The sequence below is a fragment of the Lynx canadensis genome, chromosome C1 (assembly GCF_007474595.2).
Source record: "Lynx canadensis isolate LIC74 chromosome C1, mLynCan4.pri.v2, whole genome shotgun sequence".
Lineage (NCBI taxonomy): Eukaryota > Metazoa > Chordata > Mammalia > Carnivora > Felidae > Lynx > Lynx canadensis.
In genome coordinates, this window is record NC_044310.1 from 169,450,629 (window position 1) to 169,472,252 (window position 21,624).

Genomic DNA, 21,624 nt, shown 5'->3' on the forward strand with positions numbered 1-21,624 from the left:
TGATGGGCACGCAATAAATACTTATTGAATGAAAAGCTGTTGGATTGTAGAATTAAAAAAATAAAATTGGGATTAGCTTGAAATATTTTATTTTCTTACCTCCAAAGTAGGAATAATTAAGCTATAACTTATAAGAACGGTAAGGTGAAGAAAGATTTCATACATATTGAAAGTTAAACATTCTCTGTATCAATCAGATGTTATTTGTGGAATAACTCACAAGCCCTGTTTAAATAGCTCACATGCCCTATTTAAGTTCATGATTTGTTTATCTCATATAATAATTTATTTTTATTTTTAATAAGTTGTCATCATTTAAACAATAGACTTAACTCAAAGCTTCAGATGTATGGCTTGTTTTGGAAAGCAAGAGGATGTGGCAATACTTGACTCACACCTCTGTATGACCTCAATCACCTGGATCTGATTTGAGGCTGTCCCCTCACCACCGTCCTCCAGGACATAGGCTCACAAGATAAAGCATGTGATCTTCATTTGCCAAAGTCCTAGCCATTCACTATTGTATCCTCAACATTTAAGTCTACTGTCAATCATCATCTATTATGGAACATGAGCTACTATTTTTTATAATATGGCTCCTTCATCCTGCTTGGCCTCTTTGGGCAAATGTGTCTGCAGTATTCAACTAACAAGTAATTTGTGTTCCAGTGAGGTTTTCCAGTACCCTTAGAAGTGGATTCAACTCCTCACCATGGCTAGTCAGGCCCTACATGAGCTGGCTGCTCCCATCCTCTGACTTCCATTCACAATCTCCACTTGACTTTAAATGCACTTCTATTTTCTGTCGTCAGTGGCCCTCTTCCCTTTTCTTAAATATATCAAGCTCCCTCCAGTTTCTGTGCCTTTACATTTTCAGTTTCCTTTATTGCATTTGTTTTTTCAGCTAATCAACATGGCTGGCTGCTAATTTTGCCACATGTGCAAACATTTATTAACAAGCAGCTCCTTCCCTGAGAACCACACAAGTTGTTCTGAAATCTCAGTGGATTTTATCTTTCTGCCCTTTTAAATTAACCAACAAGCAACTTGCATGAAAGGTTTACTCAAGGCAAGGGGGACAGTTTCCTAGTAGCAGGATTAATTTAAATTGCTAGTCAGAGCCAAGTGACAAAGACTGCCCACAGAACGTATTGGAATCCCTAGCTTCTACTTTGAAGAATGTTTCTATTAGGCTTACTAGATATTTAGACCTTATTCATGCAAATGCAAGGGTGCCCAGTCAATTTATCTAGCAGCAGAAATACCTTAACTACCACTCATTTCCCTGAAGAAAAACTATTTCTAGCACATTGTATACTAATTAATAAACTTTCTTATATTGATTGGAGTTACAAATGGTGCTCTTCTGAAGTGGACTTTCCATTAGGGTCCTTCAAATGCTAACTAGCTCTCCCTGGAGTGTTAGTCCTGATTAGTGTACTTGAAATATTAATCAACTATCCTTAAGGGGTAGATAAAATTAATACATATTTACTCCTGTACACATACACTCACACATATCAAACTTTCTATTCTGATGTGTTTTGTAGTACATCATAAGGAAACATAATGATTAGAAATCAGTCACTCAGGGTCAAATGATGAGAATTCTTTCCTCCCCACCACTCCCAAACCAATTCTGATTGAATTGACATGGGAATAAAAAATTAGTTTACTACTGGGACTAAGAATGCAATTCAACCCTTTACTCCATCCGTGGAAAGAATGGAATTGGAAAAAATTATTTGCAAAACAATTTAAAATGTATTTGGTTATAGAAATAAGGCTAGTCTTGATTTGGCTTAAAATGGATATGCTGGTTTTGCATTTCTGGATCTTTATGGGTTATTTAGGCATTGAAGTCTTCTCTGGATAACTATCATGAAACCCAAACTATGTCTTCCCATTTTTCTCTTCCTGATCCTTCAAGTACATTTATTGCAGTGGTGTAGTATTTACTGACAATTTCATAAGATAAAATGAGGACAGGGTCTGCTATCAAATATTCCAAGGTAAACTCTCTAAATTTTCATGAGATACTGGTCTCCTTTCAGGTCTCTCTACCTCTCATGTGACCCAACCGATATCCTTCCCTCTTCCTTTCCCTGAGATGCTACCCAGGCCCTTCTGATTCTGTCCCTTCTCTTCCAAAAGTAAAAGGTTCCCTTTTCTTTCATATGCATAATAATCCTACAATTTTCTCTGAATCCTGGATGCCAGTTGATAGCATAGTCCCCAAAGCCTCCACTATTAATGAATCAAAACAGCAAATGTAGGTCTATTCCTCTGGAGGTTTTGTATGTCAGCAATCTAGAAAAGTAAAACAAAATTCCCCACATTTTACATCTGTCCTTATAAAAAAATAGATTGAGTTCCAAACACCTTACAAACACATTTTTGGAACACAAACTCTTCTTAATTTGTAGACTTCTTGACTAATGGAAAGAGCAAAAAAAAAATGCTCATTAATTTTGGATTTTTTTTTCAAATATGATGGATGTGGCTTCTTATGATGATATTTGGTATGTAACAAAAAGGTACAAGCTGTTCTGTCTCAACACACACTGATCTACAGTTACTTGTGTACAGAGTATTAACCTAAAACAAATACCTAAAAGTAATTGGGAGAATATAATAATCTTCCTAAAATAACTTTGTAGAAAAAAAAAACATGAAAAATTTGATTCTAGTAATCAACTCTCCAACAGATGTAATCTGTCTCTCTACATTCTTTTAGTGATGTTTTCTAGGAAAAAAATCAGGCCTGAGGTTATCTGCAATTTTGCAATAATATTGGTGTAGGAAGTAGTTCAGGAGATGTTGGAATTCCTAGGACATTTCCATAATTTATGGAAAAGTACTTAAGAATATTTGAAAGTAATCCTGTCCTGGAAAAATATCAGCCTTATTCCTAAATAGCCTCAGCCCTGCAAGCAGAGAACAGAGACCTATCTAAATATTGTGATGTAAAGGAGAGCAGTACTAATTTCCTAAATCATCTCCACCTATCATGATCTTTCTTGACACCTGGATTAAAATTGCCATTACTTGAACCTTTCTTTAGAGGTCTGGGAAAAGAATCCATATTTTCCAGGAAAAAATAAATAAATTTTTAAAATGTTCATCATATTATGTCACAAGTGAATGGAGGAAGAGCTTGTGACTGGAATAATGAGATCTTGACCCAAAGGGAAAGAGAAATTGGGTGCCAGAGTGTAAAAATAACTAGCTTAGAATTTAGGAATTTTGAGTTCTGATACCAGTTCTGATACTGTCTTGCTAGGGGATCTTGGGTAACTCATTTAATAATTGGCAGACACAATTTCTCCAACTGTGAAATGGGAGTAATAACAGTAGTCCTTCCCACTTTTCAGCATTATATTAAGGATAGAAAAATATATTTATTGCCTTGAAAATTTGAAAAGTGCTATAATATGTTCTTACTATTATTAAACAGGATGATAGAATTAGAATCAGGAAAATAATAGGGAAAGCAGAAGGAAGGCCCATTAGGTTAGCTCATGTTAATCACAAAAATTGATAATATAGGATGAAGGTGCAAAAAAAGAAAAGAATAAAATTTCCAAAGTAATCTTCTACCCCAAGACAGATTGAATGTCCCACCTGGGGGTTGAGGTAAACCATGCCTAAACTGATTGCCTCAAATTGGCGGAGATCATGATACAAGGGTAAATTAGGTGAATGGGAAAACATAGATGAACAGCAAGAAAAGTATGGCATCAAAAATTATAGATCCAATTTATTTGTATATCAAAGCCAAATTGAAATAATGATAAGGAGGAAGCTGAAGAGCTAATTTGGGGATTTTAAAAAAGTTTTTCTTTGCTATGTTTTTCTAGAGTCTTCAGGAGATTGCTTTTAATGTGTTATGACATCATGTGTGTCAATGCCTGGTATATCTTCACAATTTACTGAAGTAGATGTTTCGTCTGAGAAAACTGACAGATTTTAAGCATTATAAAGCCTAGGTTGTGATAATTCTGGGCAAAACACTTCTTTTAGAATCACTAAAATTCTGTCATCTGGTTGTTTACAGATCTACACAATAAGAGCTGACCATAAATGTTCAGGGTTTTGTAATAATAAAACTATTGCCTCAGGAACCAAAGAAACCATGAAATAAGTTGCAATGACACTCTTGAGACATATTGGGAACATTTCTCATTTTTGTCTGGTTCTGAGGTCATCATATGTTTCATTCAAAGCTGGAGGTAGAGGCAAAAAAAAAAAAAAGAAAAGAACAAAAAAGAAATATCCCAGTTGCCTTTCATTTCTCTTCTCTGTCTTCCATGCCAAGAGAAGATTCCAGGGAAGATACAAGATAAGGAGAATAGACTATTCAGGACACTTTAGGTTTTACATGTCAAAACCCAAACCTAATTAGTTCAGGCAAAAGGGAAATTTATTGAAAGATTACTCAGTTACCTTATGTTAAGGGTAAACAAACTAGGAGCAAAGGAAAGAAAGGAAGCAGCTGAGTCTCAGGAAATGGATAATCAAAGGCTGCCTGTCTTCCATTTCCTTTACTTTGTCTATTGACTTCATCCTCCTTGTGGTCCAGGGCAGACGGGCCGTCTCCTCATGTAGGAAGTATGGTCATCAAGAGTAAGCAAGTTTAACATTTTACACCACCTATAATTTCAAAATGCACTTGTAATGACTTGGTTTCAGACAGCAAAATCACAAAGGAAGCATTATGATTGGCCCAGCATGGGTCAGGTGCCCCTCGTGTTGGCAAGGATGGCCACAGGGCAAGGTAATATAAGAACCGGGCAGTGCTGATGATTACCCCATGTTTGGAGTGGTTCCTTAAAGAAAATGAGTGAAGAGAAGAGTCATTCCCTGTAAGCAGGGGAGGGTAAGAAGCATCGTGGAAAAGACTAATCAATAAATACTCATTATAAAGTACAAATCAAGAATACATGGGTAATAATATTTGTTGAAAAGTAAACAAATCTTCCTTAGAAACTTAGAAAATCATACCTCTTATTTCTGCCCACTTCTAATTATATTCTGGTAGTACTATTGGTGAATTTTCACAACATGCAACCTCCAATTATAAAAAAGGATCGCATTCTGAAAATTGGTAAGGGATTTGGCTCTGAAAATACATAGAATCAATGCTACCAATGAGTGGTATTTTTTAAGTCAGTTTATAGAAGCAGAATCCATAATATGCCTAAATTATTATAGTAACAGTCCATTTCAATGTCACCAAACATTCATCAGAGTATCTTTCTAAAGAGCCCAGCTTCCACACACCATGGAATACATTTTACCTCTTAGTAATTTACCTCTTAGTGGACATCATGCAACTAGATCATGGTTGGGTGAGAGAGGGCATGAAAAGTAACTCTGCTGGGATCCCTAGGCACTCTCTATGTCTAGTGTGGTATGATGCAGACAGTATGGAATAAAAGTCTGATGACCTGTATTCTGCATTGAGTGACTGCTACTTGCTATGAGACTTCAGAAAATGGGCCTTGGTTTCTACATCTTAATATGATGGTGGTGCTGGTGGTGGTTCTGGTGGTATGTACGTGTTAGGAAGAAGCTGGACTGCTATTTATATTCAAGACTACCTTTTAAAGTTCTTTCAACCCTTAAAGGTTGTACTTCTGTGATTGAGAAAATGTGCTTTCTTACAGCACTATTGCTACTTAAGGGAAGGCAACTCTCTGGGCTAATAGTTATGTGGGGAGGAGACTACAAGGGGATGGAGCAGGAACACAGGCTGTTCTCCTTCTGTGCCCATTGGTTTCTATGTCTTCCTTATTAAACCATCTGGATGACAGGAGACTCTGGCCACTTTCCTTTTTTTGAGGTTCCCTGTATTAATAAATGATGTAATACCAAAACAGGATTGCAAGCATGATAGATTTGTCAATATTTTCATTTGACATAAAAGTACTTAGGATATAATATAATTAAACTGTTCATAATTATGATATTTACAAAAAAAGAATAATTCATGGCATAATCCAGGTACTATGATCTAATAATCAGATGTGTGTAAAGTTTTATGAGATTTTTTTTTAAATTATCACTAAATTTGTCAATAAATATATCTGTGATTATACAATCACATATATACATATGAACCCATTTGGAGATTATATCAATAGCCCAATTCATGCCAAGTGTTGCATAAGAGGTCCTAGGCAAATGAACCGTCTCACATTTTGTGTGTGAGGTGCTGCTCCCTTGTGTTAGTAAACTGGAAACTATTTCTAGTTAGTATATCAAACCAAAAATAAAAGTGCTGTCTATTCTCAATAATTTCATTTTATTTCTAAAAATCTTGTGATTACCTTATATTTTTCCTCAGAGTAGTTTCCATTATTTGAAGGAGAAATAAAAATAAATAACTAAGAAAAGTTTAAACAGATGAATGGACAGCAAATTTGGGGAACAAACTGAAATGCTTTGACATCATTTGGGGGGTGTGATAAGCCATAAACATACTTCAAGAGAATTCTTCCTCTCCAACTGCGGGTTTAAATGAAATTCAACATGGGGTTTTGAAAAAACATACATTAATTTTTATTAATAATCTTAGAAGATAATTATACATTTTTATAAATTGAATGAAATGTTTGTACACTGAGAATAAGATTGTTTACCTTTTTAAGAGAGAAATTTGCAAATTCAAAAGCCAAGATTTTAGAGTAATTGATTTATAATGTTCGAGAGAGTTGGGGGTTCCAATTTTGGTAATGAAAAAAAAAATTTCAGGTAAGTGTTGAGAAACTAAGGAAATGAGGTAAGTAAATGCTTTTTCCCCCTAGCTACTACATTTGAATATCATAAGGTAGAAATAACAGAATATTATCATTTTAAGCAAAAAAATGTATTAATTATTTTTCTTCGTCATGTAAACTATGTAAAATTGCTACTCCCTGTAGAACTTGAGTGTACAATTGCTCCTTTGCATCAAGTATGTTTAATAAAATCAATATTTAAGAAGACATAAGAAAAAAAATGGTATCAGTTCATCTGAGGAGAGTTTGCTAAAGATCTATGTAAAAGAAGAGATACTGTGATTTTACATCTGGGAGACAAGTGAAACAGACCAACTGTAGGGCAGCAAATCAAAGAAGAAAGTAGGTCAGTGAGCCCCATGGCAATACAAAGAATTGCTGTTATTTAAAGGGATGGTCAGAGAGTTACACTGGCTATGAACCAGAATGGCTAACAGAACAATGGTAAATGAACAGAAAAGCAGGGTCAGAGCAAAACAGTTGCAAGGCTCTGAGTGTGAACTGCATGTCCTTGGGTCGGGCAGAGGATGAAACAGCAGAACAATCTCGTCATTCAGAAGCTTCCTGGCGGCCAGCAAGCTGCATAATGAGAAGCAAACTGAGCTGAGGCCCTCCACAGACAAAGTGGAGGAAAAACAGCCTCAGGATATAGAGAGAACTGAGCAGAGTTTTGAGACTGGATGAGAACTATCAACTCATCAAGATTAGCACTTTCCAATAAAAGAAAATGTTAAGTAACAAGAGAAACACTGAGGAGACCAAAATAATTAAATCCATTTGTTGTAAAAGCCATATGCCCAATGGGATTAATTACCTGTGTTTGGTGATCAGAGCAACATTGTATACTGGGGAAAGTACCATTTCTTGTTTCCATCTTTAAGATTTACTACACATTTTCTTGAACTAGGTAGAATTTTAGAATAATAATTGCTAAGTGAGTCTAGACTGATAACCTAAAAAAGCATAGGAAACTGAGAAGAACAAAATAACTCCAGACCAAGAACACTCTACTTTTTCTAACATAGAAGATGTAACTTCAGTTGGTGGAAAAGAAGTTCATTCATCTGGGGGGAAAAAAATGGCTAGATTGAAAATTATTTAATCTTTGAATAGGAAATGTTTTTTAATGAAAGTGCGATTGAAGTCAGTTCTTCACTTAAAATGAACTAAGCATCTATGATGTTAAGGCATTGTTCTAGGAGTGAAAAAATTAAGAATGATTGAAACAGGAAAATGAAGTATATCTTTCAGGAAATGTTGATTTATGTGAAAGCCATCTTCATGGTTGTAAGTTTTGTGTCAGTTGTGTTTACTTGTCTAGGTTTAGGCATTAGGACTATAGAGAGTTGGGCTTTATATCAATTGTATTTCCGTCAGGTATAATGCTCTACTTTATCTCTGATAATTTTCCTTGCTTTGAAGTCTGTTTAGTCTGAAAGTGAAACCAAACCAAAGTGAGTTCGCTCCTTAGTGAGTTACAGATACACCAGGTGGAAATGTCACACAAAGTAAACTTTATTTTTGCAGCAAATAAGGAGATCACAGGGAATAACTTTCAAAGCCGTGACTCCCTGAACAAGGGTGGATGGGTTCCTTTTATTTAGACTTAGGATAAATATTTAAAAGGGGGAGCCTTGTCACCATATATAGAGGCAGGCATAAGGTTGTGAAACATGCCTATATATATACATTGTATGTTATGTAAATGAGGCTTATACTCCTCCTTGGGTGGAGATTTTCGTATTATAATGAGGTAAATGTAATTGTCGGATATTCTAGGGCTCACTCCATGGTCCATCTGTGCAGGGTTGAGGTGGGTTTACTGGTCTGAGTGGTCTGGGCCAACTGGAGGTCTTGTTAAGAGCAGTTGGTATCCCTCAAGGGGTGATTTCACTTTCCATTTGCTTGAGTTTAGAGACAAGCTGGGGAAAAAGGCTTAAGGAAAAGTGTGGGACAAAGGTGGAGGAGTACAAGCAGGTGGGCAGTAAAGGTCAGATCTGTGGGTCTAGCTGGTAAAAAAAGTAATATAGCTATTCCTGCTTTCTTCGATTAATGTTAGCAAAATATATTTTCTCCACATGTTTATACTTTTAATCTGTATATGTCTATTTATTTATTTATTTATTTATTTATTTATTTTTAAATGTTTATTTATTTTTGGGAGAGAGACCATGCACACACACAAGCAGGGGAGGGGCAGAGAGAGAGACAGAGGATCCAAAGTGGACTCTGTGCTGCTCTGTGCTGAGAACAGTGAGCTTGATGTGGGGCTTGAACTCATGAACTGTGAGATCATGACCTGAGCTGAAGTCTGATGCTTAACTGACTGAGCCACCCAGGCACCTCACCTATTTAAAGTAAATTTCTTATAGACAATCTATAGTTGGGTCTTATATTAGTAAATACCATGCTTTCTGTTTGTTACCCTTGTTCTTTGTCTCTATTTTTGTCTCCCACTCTTTTTTGCCTTTTGTAGTTTAAAAAAAAATTTTTTTAATGTTTTCATTTATTTTTGAGAGACAGAGCACGAGTTGGGGAGGGGCAGAGAGAGAGGGAAACACAGAATCTGAAGCAGGCTCCGGGCTCTGAGCTGTCAGCACACAGCCCCACACAGGGCTCGAACTCATGGACCACAAGATCATGACCTGAACCAAAGTTGGACACTTAACCAACTGAGCCACACAGGTGCCCCAGCCTTTTGTAGTTTTAATGGAGCGTTTTGTATCATTCCATTTTTTCTCCTTTCTTAGCCTATTGGGTATACTTTTTATTTTTATTTTTATTTTTGTTTTTTATTTTTATTTTTTTAAGTTTACTTATTTTGAGAGAGAGAGAGAGAGAGAGAGAGAGAGAACATAAACAAGAGAGAGAGGCACACAGAGAGAACCCCAAGCAGGTTCCACACTGTCAGTGGAGAGCCCGATGCGGGGTTCGAACTCACAAACCATGAGATCATGACCTGAGCTGAAATCAAGAGTTGGACGCTTAACCGACTGAGCCACCCAGGCACCCCACTTATACTTTTTAAAAAAATTTTTAGTGGTTGCCCTACAATTTGCAGCATACATTTACAACTAATCCAAGACTACTTTCAAATAACACTATACTACTTCACAGATAGTATACCTTATAAAAATAATGCAGTAATCTTATTCCTCTCTCTTATACCTTAAATCATCATTGTCATTCATTTCACTTATATATAAGCAACATAAACATATATATAACATATATACATAAGCATATATAATTGAATACATTGTTGCTATTATTAATATTGAACATCTGCTATTAAATCAATTAAGAATAAGAGAAGTTAAGGTTTTTTTTACCTTCATTTATTCCTTCATTGATGCTCTACCTTTCTTTATGTAGATCATGTTGTTGATCTATATTATTTTTCTTCTATCCAAAGAATTTCTTTCAACATTTCTTGCAAGTCAGGTCTACTGGCAACAAATTTCACTCAATTTTTGTTTGTCTGAGAAAGTCATTATTTCTCCTTCATTTTTGAAGAATAATTTCAGAGTACAGAATTGTAGGTTGCTGAGGTTTTTTTCTGTCAACATTTTAAATATTACTCTTCACTCTCTTCTCTCTTGCATAGTTTCTGAGGAGCAGTTGGATGTGATTATTATCTCTGTTCCACTATGAGTAACATGTTTTTTTCCTCTGGCTTCTTTCAGGGTTTCTTTCTTTCTTTCTTTCTTTCTTTCTTCTTTCTTTCTTTCTTTCTTTCTTCTTCTTCTTCTTCTTCTTCTTCTTCTTCTTCTTCTTCTTCTTCTTCCTTCTTCTTCTTTCTTCTTCCTCTTCCTCCTCCTCTTCTCCTTCTTTCTTCTTCTTCTTCTTCTTCTTCTTCTTCTTCTTCTTCTTCTTCTTTCTTCTTCTTCCTCTTCCTCCTCCTCTTCTTCTTCTTCTTCTTTCTTCTTCCTCTTCTTCTTCTTTTGTTTTGTTTGTTTTCCTGTGTTTTTCCTTTTTTTTCTTTATCTTTGATTTTATGTAGTTTGACTACTGTATTTGTAGGTGTAGTAATTTGGGCATTTATCCTGTGTTGGAATTCTCTGAGCTTCCTGGGTGTATGATTTGGTGTCTGACATGAATTAGAGAGAAATTCTCAAGTCATGTCTTTAAATATTGCCTCTATTTCTTTCTTTCTTTTTTTCTCATTCTGGTATTCCCATTACAAGTATGTTACACCTTTTGTAGTTGTCTCACAGTTCTTGAATTTTCTGTTTTGTATTTTTCTTTTTCTCTTTGCCTTTCAGTTTTGGAGTTTTCTATTGTCGTATCTTCAAGCTCAGACATTCTTTCCGCATCCATGTCCAGTCTGCTAATGAGCCTGCCAAAGACATTCTTTGTTTCTGTTACAGTGTTTTTGATCTCTAGTGTCTCTTTTTTTATTTTTCCTTAGAATTTCCATTTCTCTGCTTACATTATCCATCTGTTCTTTCAGGTTATCTACTTTTTCCATTAACATCCTTAGCATATTAATTATAGCTTAAAACACAGTTTCTGGTGTGATAATTCCAACATTACTCTCATATCTGACTCTGGTTCTCATTTTATTCAGTCTCTTCAAACTGTGTTTTTTGCCTATAGAATACCTTGTAATTTTTGTGGAAAGGTGAACATGATGTATTGGGTAAAAGGAACTGTGGTAAACAGACCTTCAGTAATGTGGTAGTGAGGGGCAGGGAGGAAGTGTTCTGTAGTCTATTAATAGATTTCAACCTTTTAGGAGCCTGTGCCTCTGGACTTTAAACCTCGGTCTCCTTCCTCCCCACTTATGTAGGACACGATGGCTGAAGGGAATGGAATTAGGTATTTCTCTCTGCTGCCCCCACCCCCAAGTATGTTAGCCTTTGATAACCCCAGAAGGTTAAGCTCTGGTAAAAACCTCTTAAGAGCAGACCTTGTTAAGAAGAACAGAATGCTCTGTTTTTGAAAATGGCCACTATTTGTCTTCCTTGTCAAAAGCAAGAGGATGGGGCACCTGGGTGGCTCATTCGGTTAAATGTCCAAATCTTGGTTTCAGCTCTGGTCATGATCTCATGGTTTGAGCCCTTGCCTTGGGCTCTGTGTTGACGGGAGCAGAGCCTTCTTGGGATCCTCTGCCCCCCACGGGCCCCCCCACCCTGTCTTTCTCCCTCTCTCTCGCTCTCTCCCCCACTCATGCTGTCTCTGTCTCCCTCAAAAATAAATAAATAAACATAAAACATTTTTAAAAAGCATGAGGAGATTTTTTTTCTCTGCTTTTTATTGCAAGAATCTAGTAGAGCTCCAGGAGGTAAAATTCACAAAAAGGTGAGGGCCCTAAATGGCTGCGCTCCTGCCCCTGGAGTTTTTAATCTGTCCATCTTGTCCACAATGAGCCCTCAGCCATTCATCCAGTACAGCTCAGGTTTTCCTCCCTGGCAGTGCTTCCTGCATGGGTTTCTGCTCCTGTAAGTTGTGTTTTTCTGTATCCATCTTTCTGTGTTTCCATATTTTGGCAGTGGTTTGCTTTGTGTCCTTACTTCTCTAATGGTAGATCTAAGAGTTGTTGATTTTTTTTAGCTTGTTCAGCTTTTTACTTGTTACAATAGAGTGGTGACATCTAAGTCTAAACTCTTTATATCGTGGACCATAGAGTTATTCTTTGAAAATGCAGATCAGATCATGTTACTCTTCTACTCAAACAAACAAACACAACAAAAATATCTGTCAGTAGCTTCATAGAATAACAGCCAAAATGCCCATAATATCCCCTACAAGGTCCTACATTTTCCTACATCGTCAGGCTCCTCTTCCTCCCTGCCTGGATTCATCTGTCTGAGCTTACCTCCTACTGCTACCTCATTCCTGACACTCCAGGCTCATTGCTGTCCTTTGACCACAGCAGGCATGCTTGAGACAAAGCCTTTACAATTTTTGTTCCATTTGCCTGTGATGGTCTTCTCCCACTTAGCTTCACAACTCACTCCTACCTTCTTTCAGTCCAGTCAGGGTCTTTTCTCCTTGTGAGGAAGCTCTGTTGTTGTCACAAGGTTTCTCAATGAGATTAGAAACAGAGCCGGATGATTTGATTATGTTTGGGAATATATTGGCATCAGGCTATGGTAGCCTATAGTGATCATTGCTTCAACAGAAAAGTACCCCGCTTAGAAGACAGAGCCTTCTAAAATGCCAGCACAGGACATCCTCCTGTGGGCATTCTTAAAAAACACAGACAGCATTAGCTTCTGTGGCTGTAAATGCAACTCCCCTTTCATTATTTTATTTTTAGTGCTTTCAGGGCTAACCACTGACTCCTGCTGATTGATGCATTCTTTATTTTAGACATGCTATTGTGTTCAATCAATGGCAGTCAAGTCTTGCAAGCTAGGGAGCCATTCTGTCCCTTTCTAAAGTGAAATTGCTCAACACATTTAGCTCCATTATATGTAGGCTTAAAAATTTAACTCTATTTCTGAGTTCATAGGAAATGCATTAGCTTAGAATCAAAAAGGGGTATTAGAAGGGCACTTGACTGTAGAGGGCAAAAGAGACACTCAGGCTATCAAAGTGATTCTCATCCTAGGCTGAGTAGCAGGACTCTTGCAAAATTCTGGCCCCCACCTCACACTTACTGCAAAGATGTGGGCACTTTACATTTTAAGTAAGGCTAAACTGCTCCCCAAAGATATTATTTGAATTCACACTTCTAACAAACAGTCTGTAAGTATACCTCCTCTCCTATCTTCTTCTCTGTATTTACTGCTAAATCATTTACCTAGGGTTTACTCTTGGGCAACAGCTTTGGTAAAATACATCATAGTAAAATTACACATAAGACATATAATACTTACAAATAGTTATGAGTATCACATAAACATGCCACCCCAATTCCCATGTATGATGGAAAGAGAAGCATATCACATATTTATTCCTCTCCAGAAAAATGCTTCCCTATGTAATAGGGTGTCAAATGAAATGATCATGTGTTGATTTGCAGTTTATATTAACTGACCAGTCACCATTTCAGAACAGAGATTAACTATGCTGCATGTATGTAATTTATTTCAAGTAAAGTAGAAAGAGATAGATTTAAGGTAAATTCAGGAGATGATATGCATTTAGCTGTGGAATGAAATCAATATGTCTCTTGATCTTTGTGACCCTAAGTGTATTACTGTATTAGCAGTGCATTATAAGTGAATGACAAGAAGATTAACAAAATACATGCAAAAGCATTTGGGGAAACAGCACATTTTCATCCTGAGGTATGTTGGGCCCTGCTATGCATATTATAGGTTACCTTACATTCCTTGAATATATCTAGTATGATTATTTTGATAAAATTTGAAGGGTCAATACACAAGGAACCATTAGAAAATCATCTTTCTAGGGCCACTAAAGACAGTCTTTTGAGATTTTCTGAAGTAGGCCTTCCGAAAATGAATGGCTGTTAATTGTATTTTGCAAATAGTTTTCATATATAGAACTCAGACTTGCTGTTTCCCTTACTCTATCCAGTGTATTCCTCAATAAATAGCTCTCCAGATTAATATATCCCAAGTTGGAACCCTTTTTTCTCATAGCAGAACTCTCTAAATGTTTTATTTGTAGTACTGGTCCATAACACATATTCACAGGATTAACTTCATGTGTGTATACATCATCACCGTTTGACCTACATCCCCATCTAATCTGTAGTTGTGTCTCTCCCATGCTCAACACACAGTAGGGGCTTTATAACTTTATTATATTTAACTCATTTTGCTTCATGATTACTGTCTCATCTGCCAGACTAGACCATGATACATTTTTTGTGTCTCCCAGAGTCCTGTATCAGGTTTGAGCATAGCAGAGAGAAAGGCTGTCTTTTTTGTAATATTCTGAATATTATTTGTAACTTGGTTCTGTTCTGGGAATGTTCCTGGGTGAGATTAAGTTCTACATCTTTTTTATTCTAAATTCCATTAAAAACAGCCACAACAACAACAACAACAACAGACTGAACAGTTACATCTAACTCTATCAGCTATGTAAGGTCCTTTCAAGGAATGTGATAATGAAAAGGGCCTTGTGATCTTGTCCCTTTATTTTTCTTCAGTTTTTAACTTGGGAAAAGTCAATGACAGGGCAAGATTGAGTCTTGGTGACCCAGATGAAAAGACCCCAGTAGGATTTAGGGGCCAAGGTTTGTGTCTCAGATCAGCCAATGACTTCTGTGTGAACTTAAGCAAGTCACTTTGCCATCTGAAATTGTTCCTTCATCTTTAAACTAAAGGGATTAAACCTGGATTCATGCTCACAATTATTTGTGGGTCAGACTCCTCTGAGATTCTACTGAAAACCATGGGCCTTTTCCCCCCTAAAGCACAAATACGACTATAAATAGAATTCCAAGAGGGTCAGAGGCTCTGTAAAATCCACCCACATATTCCCTAGAGGACTTTAGAATGATTTTTAAGGTCTAAAGTATGTGGCTAAAATAAATAAATAAATAAATAAATAAAAATCCATTTGCTACTCTCAATGTGAATTAGTTTTAAAATGTGGATTTGGGCCATTTATGTCATTAGAAGTCATAATTATTTTATTGTAACTTAAAGTACTCACAGCAGAGCAAATTTTTCAGTAGAAGAGATCTCTTTTATGGACTACTAGTGTTTCAAGGCCAGCGAGGATGTCTGTCCCTCCTGCTCCACAATTCCTGCCTCCTTCTATGACTCTTCTCAGAGATAGACATTTAGGTTAGACTTGAACCCACAGAGTGATGAGAGCTCACTCACATGTTTACTGCGGGACATACATAAAGAGTTTAGGATTTTCTTCTTTCTACTAAACTATAATCTGCCCCTACCCCATAAATGTCAGCTACTGATCCTATTTCTGCTCTCAGAAGCTACATAGATACATTTTAGTTCTTTTTCCAGTCTTTTAGGAATTCAAAGGTAGCCTCTTTTGTCCTCTCTTAATTTTCTGTGTGCCAGGCACTCCAGTTTCAGATACAATTGTTCTAGAAAAGTGATTTCATAAGACTACTTTTAATCTCAGTTAATGGAACTCTTGAAACAGAGAGCTCACAATTAGGCAGCATATTCCAGAAAAGGTCTGACAACCCATGGTTGGGAAGTAGTTCATTAAACTACTGACTGCTGTTAGGAATGCTGTGCTGACACCACCAAGAGCCTGGTCCCTAAGCAGGTGATTCTACTGGGTCATGTTGGAATTGTGGTCACCTTAAACCCCTAACTATAATCAATTGAAGCTGCCCTCATTCTGTATTTTTTAGAAGTAACGTAATTTTATTTATTGTTTATTTTTGTTTTTGTTTATTTTTTGTTTTTTATTTTTTCTTCAATATATGTTTTTTAATTTAAGTTTATTTGTTTATTTTGAGAGAGACAAAGATAGCACAAATGGGGGAGGGACAAAGAGAGAGAGAAAGGGAGAGAGAGAATTCCAAGCAGGCTCCACCCTGCCTGCATAGAGCCCAATGTGGGTTTCGAACCTATGAAGTTATGAGTCATGACCTGAGCTGAAACCAAGAGTTGGACACTTAACCGACTGAGCCACCCAGGTGCCCCTCTTTGTTTTTTTTTAGTTTATCTTATTTTTATTTTGAGAGAGAGAAAGAGAACAGGCAAGTGGGGGAGGGGGATAGAGAGAGAGAATCCCAAGCAGGCTCCGTGGTGTCAGCACAGAGCCCAATGTGGGGCTCGAACTCATGAACTGTGAGATCATGACCTGAGCCAAAGTCAGAGGCTTAACTGACTGAGCCACACAGGTGCCCCAGAAGCAACCCCCAGAAGCAATGTAATCTTTCTAAAAATGAAACTCCCTGTTGACCTGAATCTTCCTCCCATCAGCCTCTTCCCAGCTCTTAGAAAGCTTCTGGAGTATTAGTTTTGTCTTTCATTATGCCATCTTTTCCTCTAAGTGTTATGTCGTCTACAGATGTAAATAATTAGCCTGCCTTCCATCACTCCAAATTAACTGGTAAACATATTGACCTGTGGCTTGCCAAATAGAAGCTTCCCTCTGTGGATTCATTATTCATAGTCCCTCACTCAGTCGCTTTACAATTTCATCCGACTCACATTTACTCACCTGATCTATAGACTGGAGAAGACCAGAGGGATTATATCCTCTTCGGGGCAACACTTATTTTCTTTCCTTTCCTTCTGTTACTCACCCTCTGTTTTCTTCATTCCTTCATGCGTTCATACTGCATATTTTGGTCTTACATGGAGAAAAGAACCTCAGTTGTGTTTTGGGGGGTCGCTTTGCCTTCTGCCTGTGCTCAGGGCTGGCTGAGTCTGTGCGTGCTCCGGGAGACTCTTTGCCGCGCCATGCCGAGTCTGCTGGTGCCGCCAAGGTGTTTAAATACGTGCCTATTAGCATTTGGCAGAGGAGGAGGCTCTGAGGACTTTTTAGCAAGTCCTCAGCCCAAGTTATTTTCTTCCACCTCTACAATGACCTTAATATTAAACGAAGGTTTAAAGAAAATGTAAGCACAAAGTATATGTGTGTTTGGGAATAGGAGGAGAGAGTGGGGAGAAAGAAATTATTAGATAGTCCTCATGGACCTCACACTTTAATCTTAGTGTTACTGCATGGATAAGCAAACAATTGTTGCTGATAGGAGAAAAGATTCAAAGCACAAGTTAACCAACTATCTGTTATCCAAGGGAAAGATGACATGAATGTAAATTGCTTTGAGATCCAAAGAATGTGTCAGTTCTGTGGAGATGTTCGTATGTTATCAACTCCTGCCTCACCAAATCTTTCACCCAGAAATAGTTAATGTCACACCTGAAAAAAGGCTAAGAAAGGCATCTTCCAAGGTTTGCCCAAGTGAGTGATTTTACTTTTAAAAAAGTTTCCCATTATAACTTTGTGACCATTATTATAAAATAAATGTGGATCAGGATAAGCAAGTAGGTCTATACTCAAGTAAGGGAAGTGATTGACTAATGGTTTAGTAAGTTGGACTTTTTTGGTTACCATATTTTTTTAATGTTTGAGCCCCTCATATAAACAAATCAATGTTTCCATTAAGCTCTTAACCCTAATTTAAAGAAAGTAGTCTTGAACACAACTTTATTGCTCTGTAGTTACCTTGTGGATGAAAGGGATGAGCTCTGGAGGTAATAGAACCTTTCAAACTCAGAGAGGTACAGACATTTCAGCTCAGGGGACTAAGAGGTGGCTGAAAGATTACTGTTCTTTAATATTTCAGAGGAAATCCCAATATTGTCTGAGCCAGGTTAATAGGTACTGTAAATCTACAATAAATCTTAGAGAATGATAGGAAAATCTAGGTCAGCAACCAAAAAGCTAAAGGTGAAAATGAATTAGGGTCTCCTGACAATGAAACCTTATGCCTCATTCACTTATTCATCTATTCAGTAAATCAGTATATACTGCAGGAATATGATGTGTCATAACTTATCTTAAAACTACACTATCCTTGGGGCACCTGGGTGGCTCAGTCAGTTGAGCATCTGACTCTTGATTTGGCTCAGGTCGTGACCTCATGGTTCATTAGTTCAAGCCCTGCACTGGGCTCTGCACTGACACTAGGGTCCAGCCTGCTTGGGATTCTCTCTCTACCTGCCCTCTCTCTGCCCCTCCCCCACTCATGCTTGCTTGCTCACTCTTTTAATCAAAATAAATGAATAAACAGTAAAAAAAAAAAAAATATACTACACTATCCTTACAACCTTGAACAAATCACATACTTTCTTCAAGTCTAAATTTTACCATCCAGGTATCGTCATGGAGTTGTGAGGTTTAGTGACTCAGGTATATAAGACTCTAGCAGAGTAACTGATAGGATGCTGATTGAATGAACTCTCTTCCCTTCTCCTTAACATTTAGACCTCTTCATCCCACCCTGTAATTTGTAATAATATGAAATAAGTTCCATTGGTTAATAATAAGTGTCTCTCTTTCTTCAGTTTTGGGTCAACAGGAATTGTGAGTGATCTGTGTTTACAGATGAAATTAAAGTATTTAAATATTATTACAACTGATCAAATATTTTTGCAAGAAAATCCACCAAGCCCAAGGATGTCATTCTTTGCCAAACAGCACACTGGGGCTTGCTGACTACAGTGCATGCAAATCTACACTTTTTTTTTGAGTTTCTTTGTTTCATAGGAAACAAGAGCAAGGACTTCCTTTCACTTACCAATTCTAACTGGAATATTTTTCAGTAATACTTAGAAAAATCTCATAAACCAATTTTCTAAAATATGCAAGATGTATAAAATTTTTCATTTTAAGTATCAATGCATGAAGTGTCAGCTGTTATATGTTAACAGAACAGATCCAAGTGAAATGAAAGGTAATTTTGTAGATTGACTATGGTTGTGGTAATTGCCTTCTGGTTAATACTCAAAATTTGGATTAATTTGAAATTATGAAAGAAAAACATGCCAAGACATATGCCAAGTTGTTTATTAATTAACTATATCAGTCATTTATTCCATCAGTATTAACGAGCACCAACTATTTGCCAGGCATCGTGCCTGGGACCCCAAACTGAAACTACATAATTCTGACATCAAGAAGTTTGCTCTAATGAGAAAGACATGTAAACAAATCACTTCTATAAGGTAATTGATACAAGAGAAAATGATCCAAGAGCAGTAGTGAAATATAAGGAAGATCTAGCCAAGTCCGCTTGGAAAATAAGAGGAGCCTTCACAGAAGAGGCAGGCTGAGGCGGAGGCATGAGTGGGAGATTATCAGGTGGGTGAGTGGGAAGAAGCTATTTGGCAGTGAGAACAGAGCGAGAAGAGCTGGGAGGCTTGAGGGAGCCTGGAGTGATCAGGGAATGTGGAAGAGGTTAGTGTTGCTAACTCCTAACTCCTAAATTACTGTGAAAGGGGAAGCAGGAAGGGCTGGGAAGGAATGAGTCCACATAGGTAGGGAGAGGCTGGATCATATAAGCCTGTGTACCTTGAGAGGGGTGCCAGTGTTTTGCCTCTCTGTGGGCTGTGGGGGAAGTTACTGAAGAATTTTGTGTACAGATGTTTTGTAATAAAAGGAGTATATTCTGATTCCTAAAGGAGACTAACAATATCGTGATTCTTTTGTTGTTTACAAGGTACAGAAACGGCACACACATCCCTTTTGTTCCTAGGGGGTTTCTTCAATGGTTCTCATTGTACTAGATTTCAGGGATGCCAAAAGAAATATTTGAACTAAATGATATATGAAAATTACAATAAGAGTCTGTGAGTGGATTTTTAGTTAACAGGTTTTTAATAGGCTGTGATGCAATTCTTCATGGAGAAGATATAATTACAAAGGGAGCCTGTCTCGAATGGAAATTTGGCTGGGTGTGTTTTTATTTCTCAGTGAATTAAAAGGTTTACATAGGGTTACATTATTGAAATTCTTGGAGAAAACACATATACACCAGAGAATACTTTCCATTCATTTTCTTCATCTCTTGCAGCAAAGCAGTGAACCTGTTAGAAATAAATTTCACTTAAATAGAGAATTTTTTATAATTTCAGGAGTTAAGCATCTGAAGGGCCAGAATGAATCAGCATTCCCTGAAGAAGAAGAAGGTGTAAACGAAAGAGAGGAGCAGTGGGACCATTAATTACGGGTCTGCAGCAAGAAGGCTTCTTGGGAATAACTGAACTATTAACTTTTCTGAATATCGTATGGAAGGCCACTCCTTGACTTCCAGAAGCATTCTCCACCTCTTCTCTCCACACTCATACAGTAGTAATACACCTCCTGGGAAGCTGTCCCTGATTGAACTTTAGAACTAAGTACAGATTGTTCGATATTACATCCAATTAAAGAATAAACATTTATTTTATGGTGATTTTTCCTTTTAATGACATTTGCATACATGTGAGTGTTCTAACTTTAATACTGCCCAGCTTAGTCCCTGATGTCCTACTGAAGCGGTTTGCCTTCTAAGGTCAAATGTAAATAGCTTCACTTTGAAGAGTAAAAAATAAACGCTAAATACATTTAGACATGACTGTGTGTCTGGGTTTAACTTACAGAAGAATGTTTAACGAAACTTTTAAGATCTACATTTATCATATTTCTGTACACAGAGGGGTCCACAGTGTTTATTTCAAAATGAAGAAATGCTAGATTTCTTGATTCAAAAGATCTCAATATATGAGTCTTTAGATGCTAAACATCCTTTTTCCTCCAGCATGTTAATGGACAAAGGACAGCAGAATTTTCCTCATTTTTTGAGCTGTGAGAGATATATTTCCCATCATTTCCACTAGCTATTAAGAAAAAAAAATGCTAAATCTAAAATAAAATATGCCCAAATCTCCCCTGCCACTTTTTGTTACTTGAAATCTGAGCTATTTCCTGTTGCATTTTAGGAAATCATTAGTATTTTATAAATCTTCAAATGAAGAAATCATCAAATAAGAAATTCCATTATCATCAAATAAGAAATTCTATTAATTCATACATATAGTCATTCATTAATTCAGTAACTACTTTCTATGAGTTTATCTCTAGCAAACCACTTTGCTGGAGGTTATAAAAATAAAGGAAAGATAATTTCTCATTCTCAGAACTGGCAGAGACGATAAAGCATCAGTATAAGGTAAGGTTTTCCTGGACGGTATATGTTTATTGAACAGGGCTTTTGGTTATTCAAAGTTCTGGCCTCCAGAACAGTATTAATTATTTACGGCATTTCAAGGTAAAGTATCTATGCCACCAAATTTAGTGAGGACGGTGGCATGCCACTTTGGTTCCCACACTGATGATATTGGTGAGGTTCAAATGTTTCATAGATGAAAAAAATGACAAGATTTCTCAGATGTCAGTAAAGAGGAAATTAAGATGGGAAGAAAAAAAATCAAATGTA

General features: G+C 36.9%; 1 protein-coding gene across 2 annotated transcripts in view; it reads left to right on the forward strand.

Moving 5' to 3' along the window:
* PPP1R1C (protein phosphatase 1 regulatory inhibitor subunit 1C) overlaps positions 1 to 21,144 on the forward strand; it is a 117,849-nt gene extending 96,705 nt beyond the window's left edge. For both annotated transcript variants that reach the window (XM_030325410.1, XM_030325411.1), the window contains exon 5: positions 20,282 to 21,144. In XM_030325410.1, coding sequence (XP_030181270.1) covers positions 20,282 to 20,370 — 89 coding nt within the window. In that variant the 3' untranslated portion in view covers positions 20,371 to 21,144. The remainder of the gene's footprint in view (positions 1 to 20,281) is intronic.
* Positions 21,145 to 21,624: the final 480 nt, after the last annotated feature.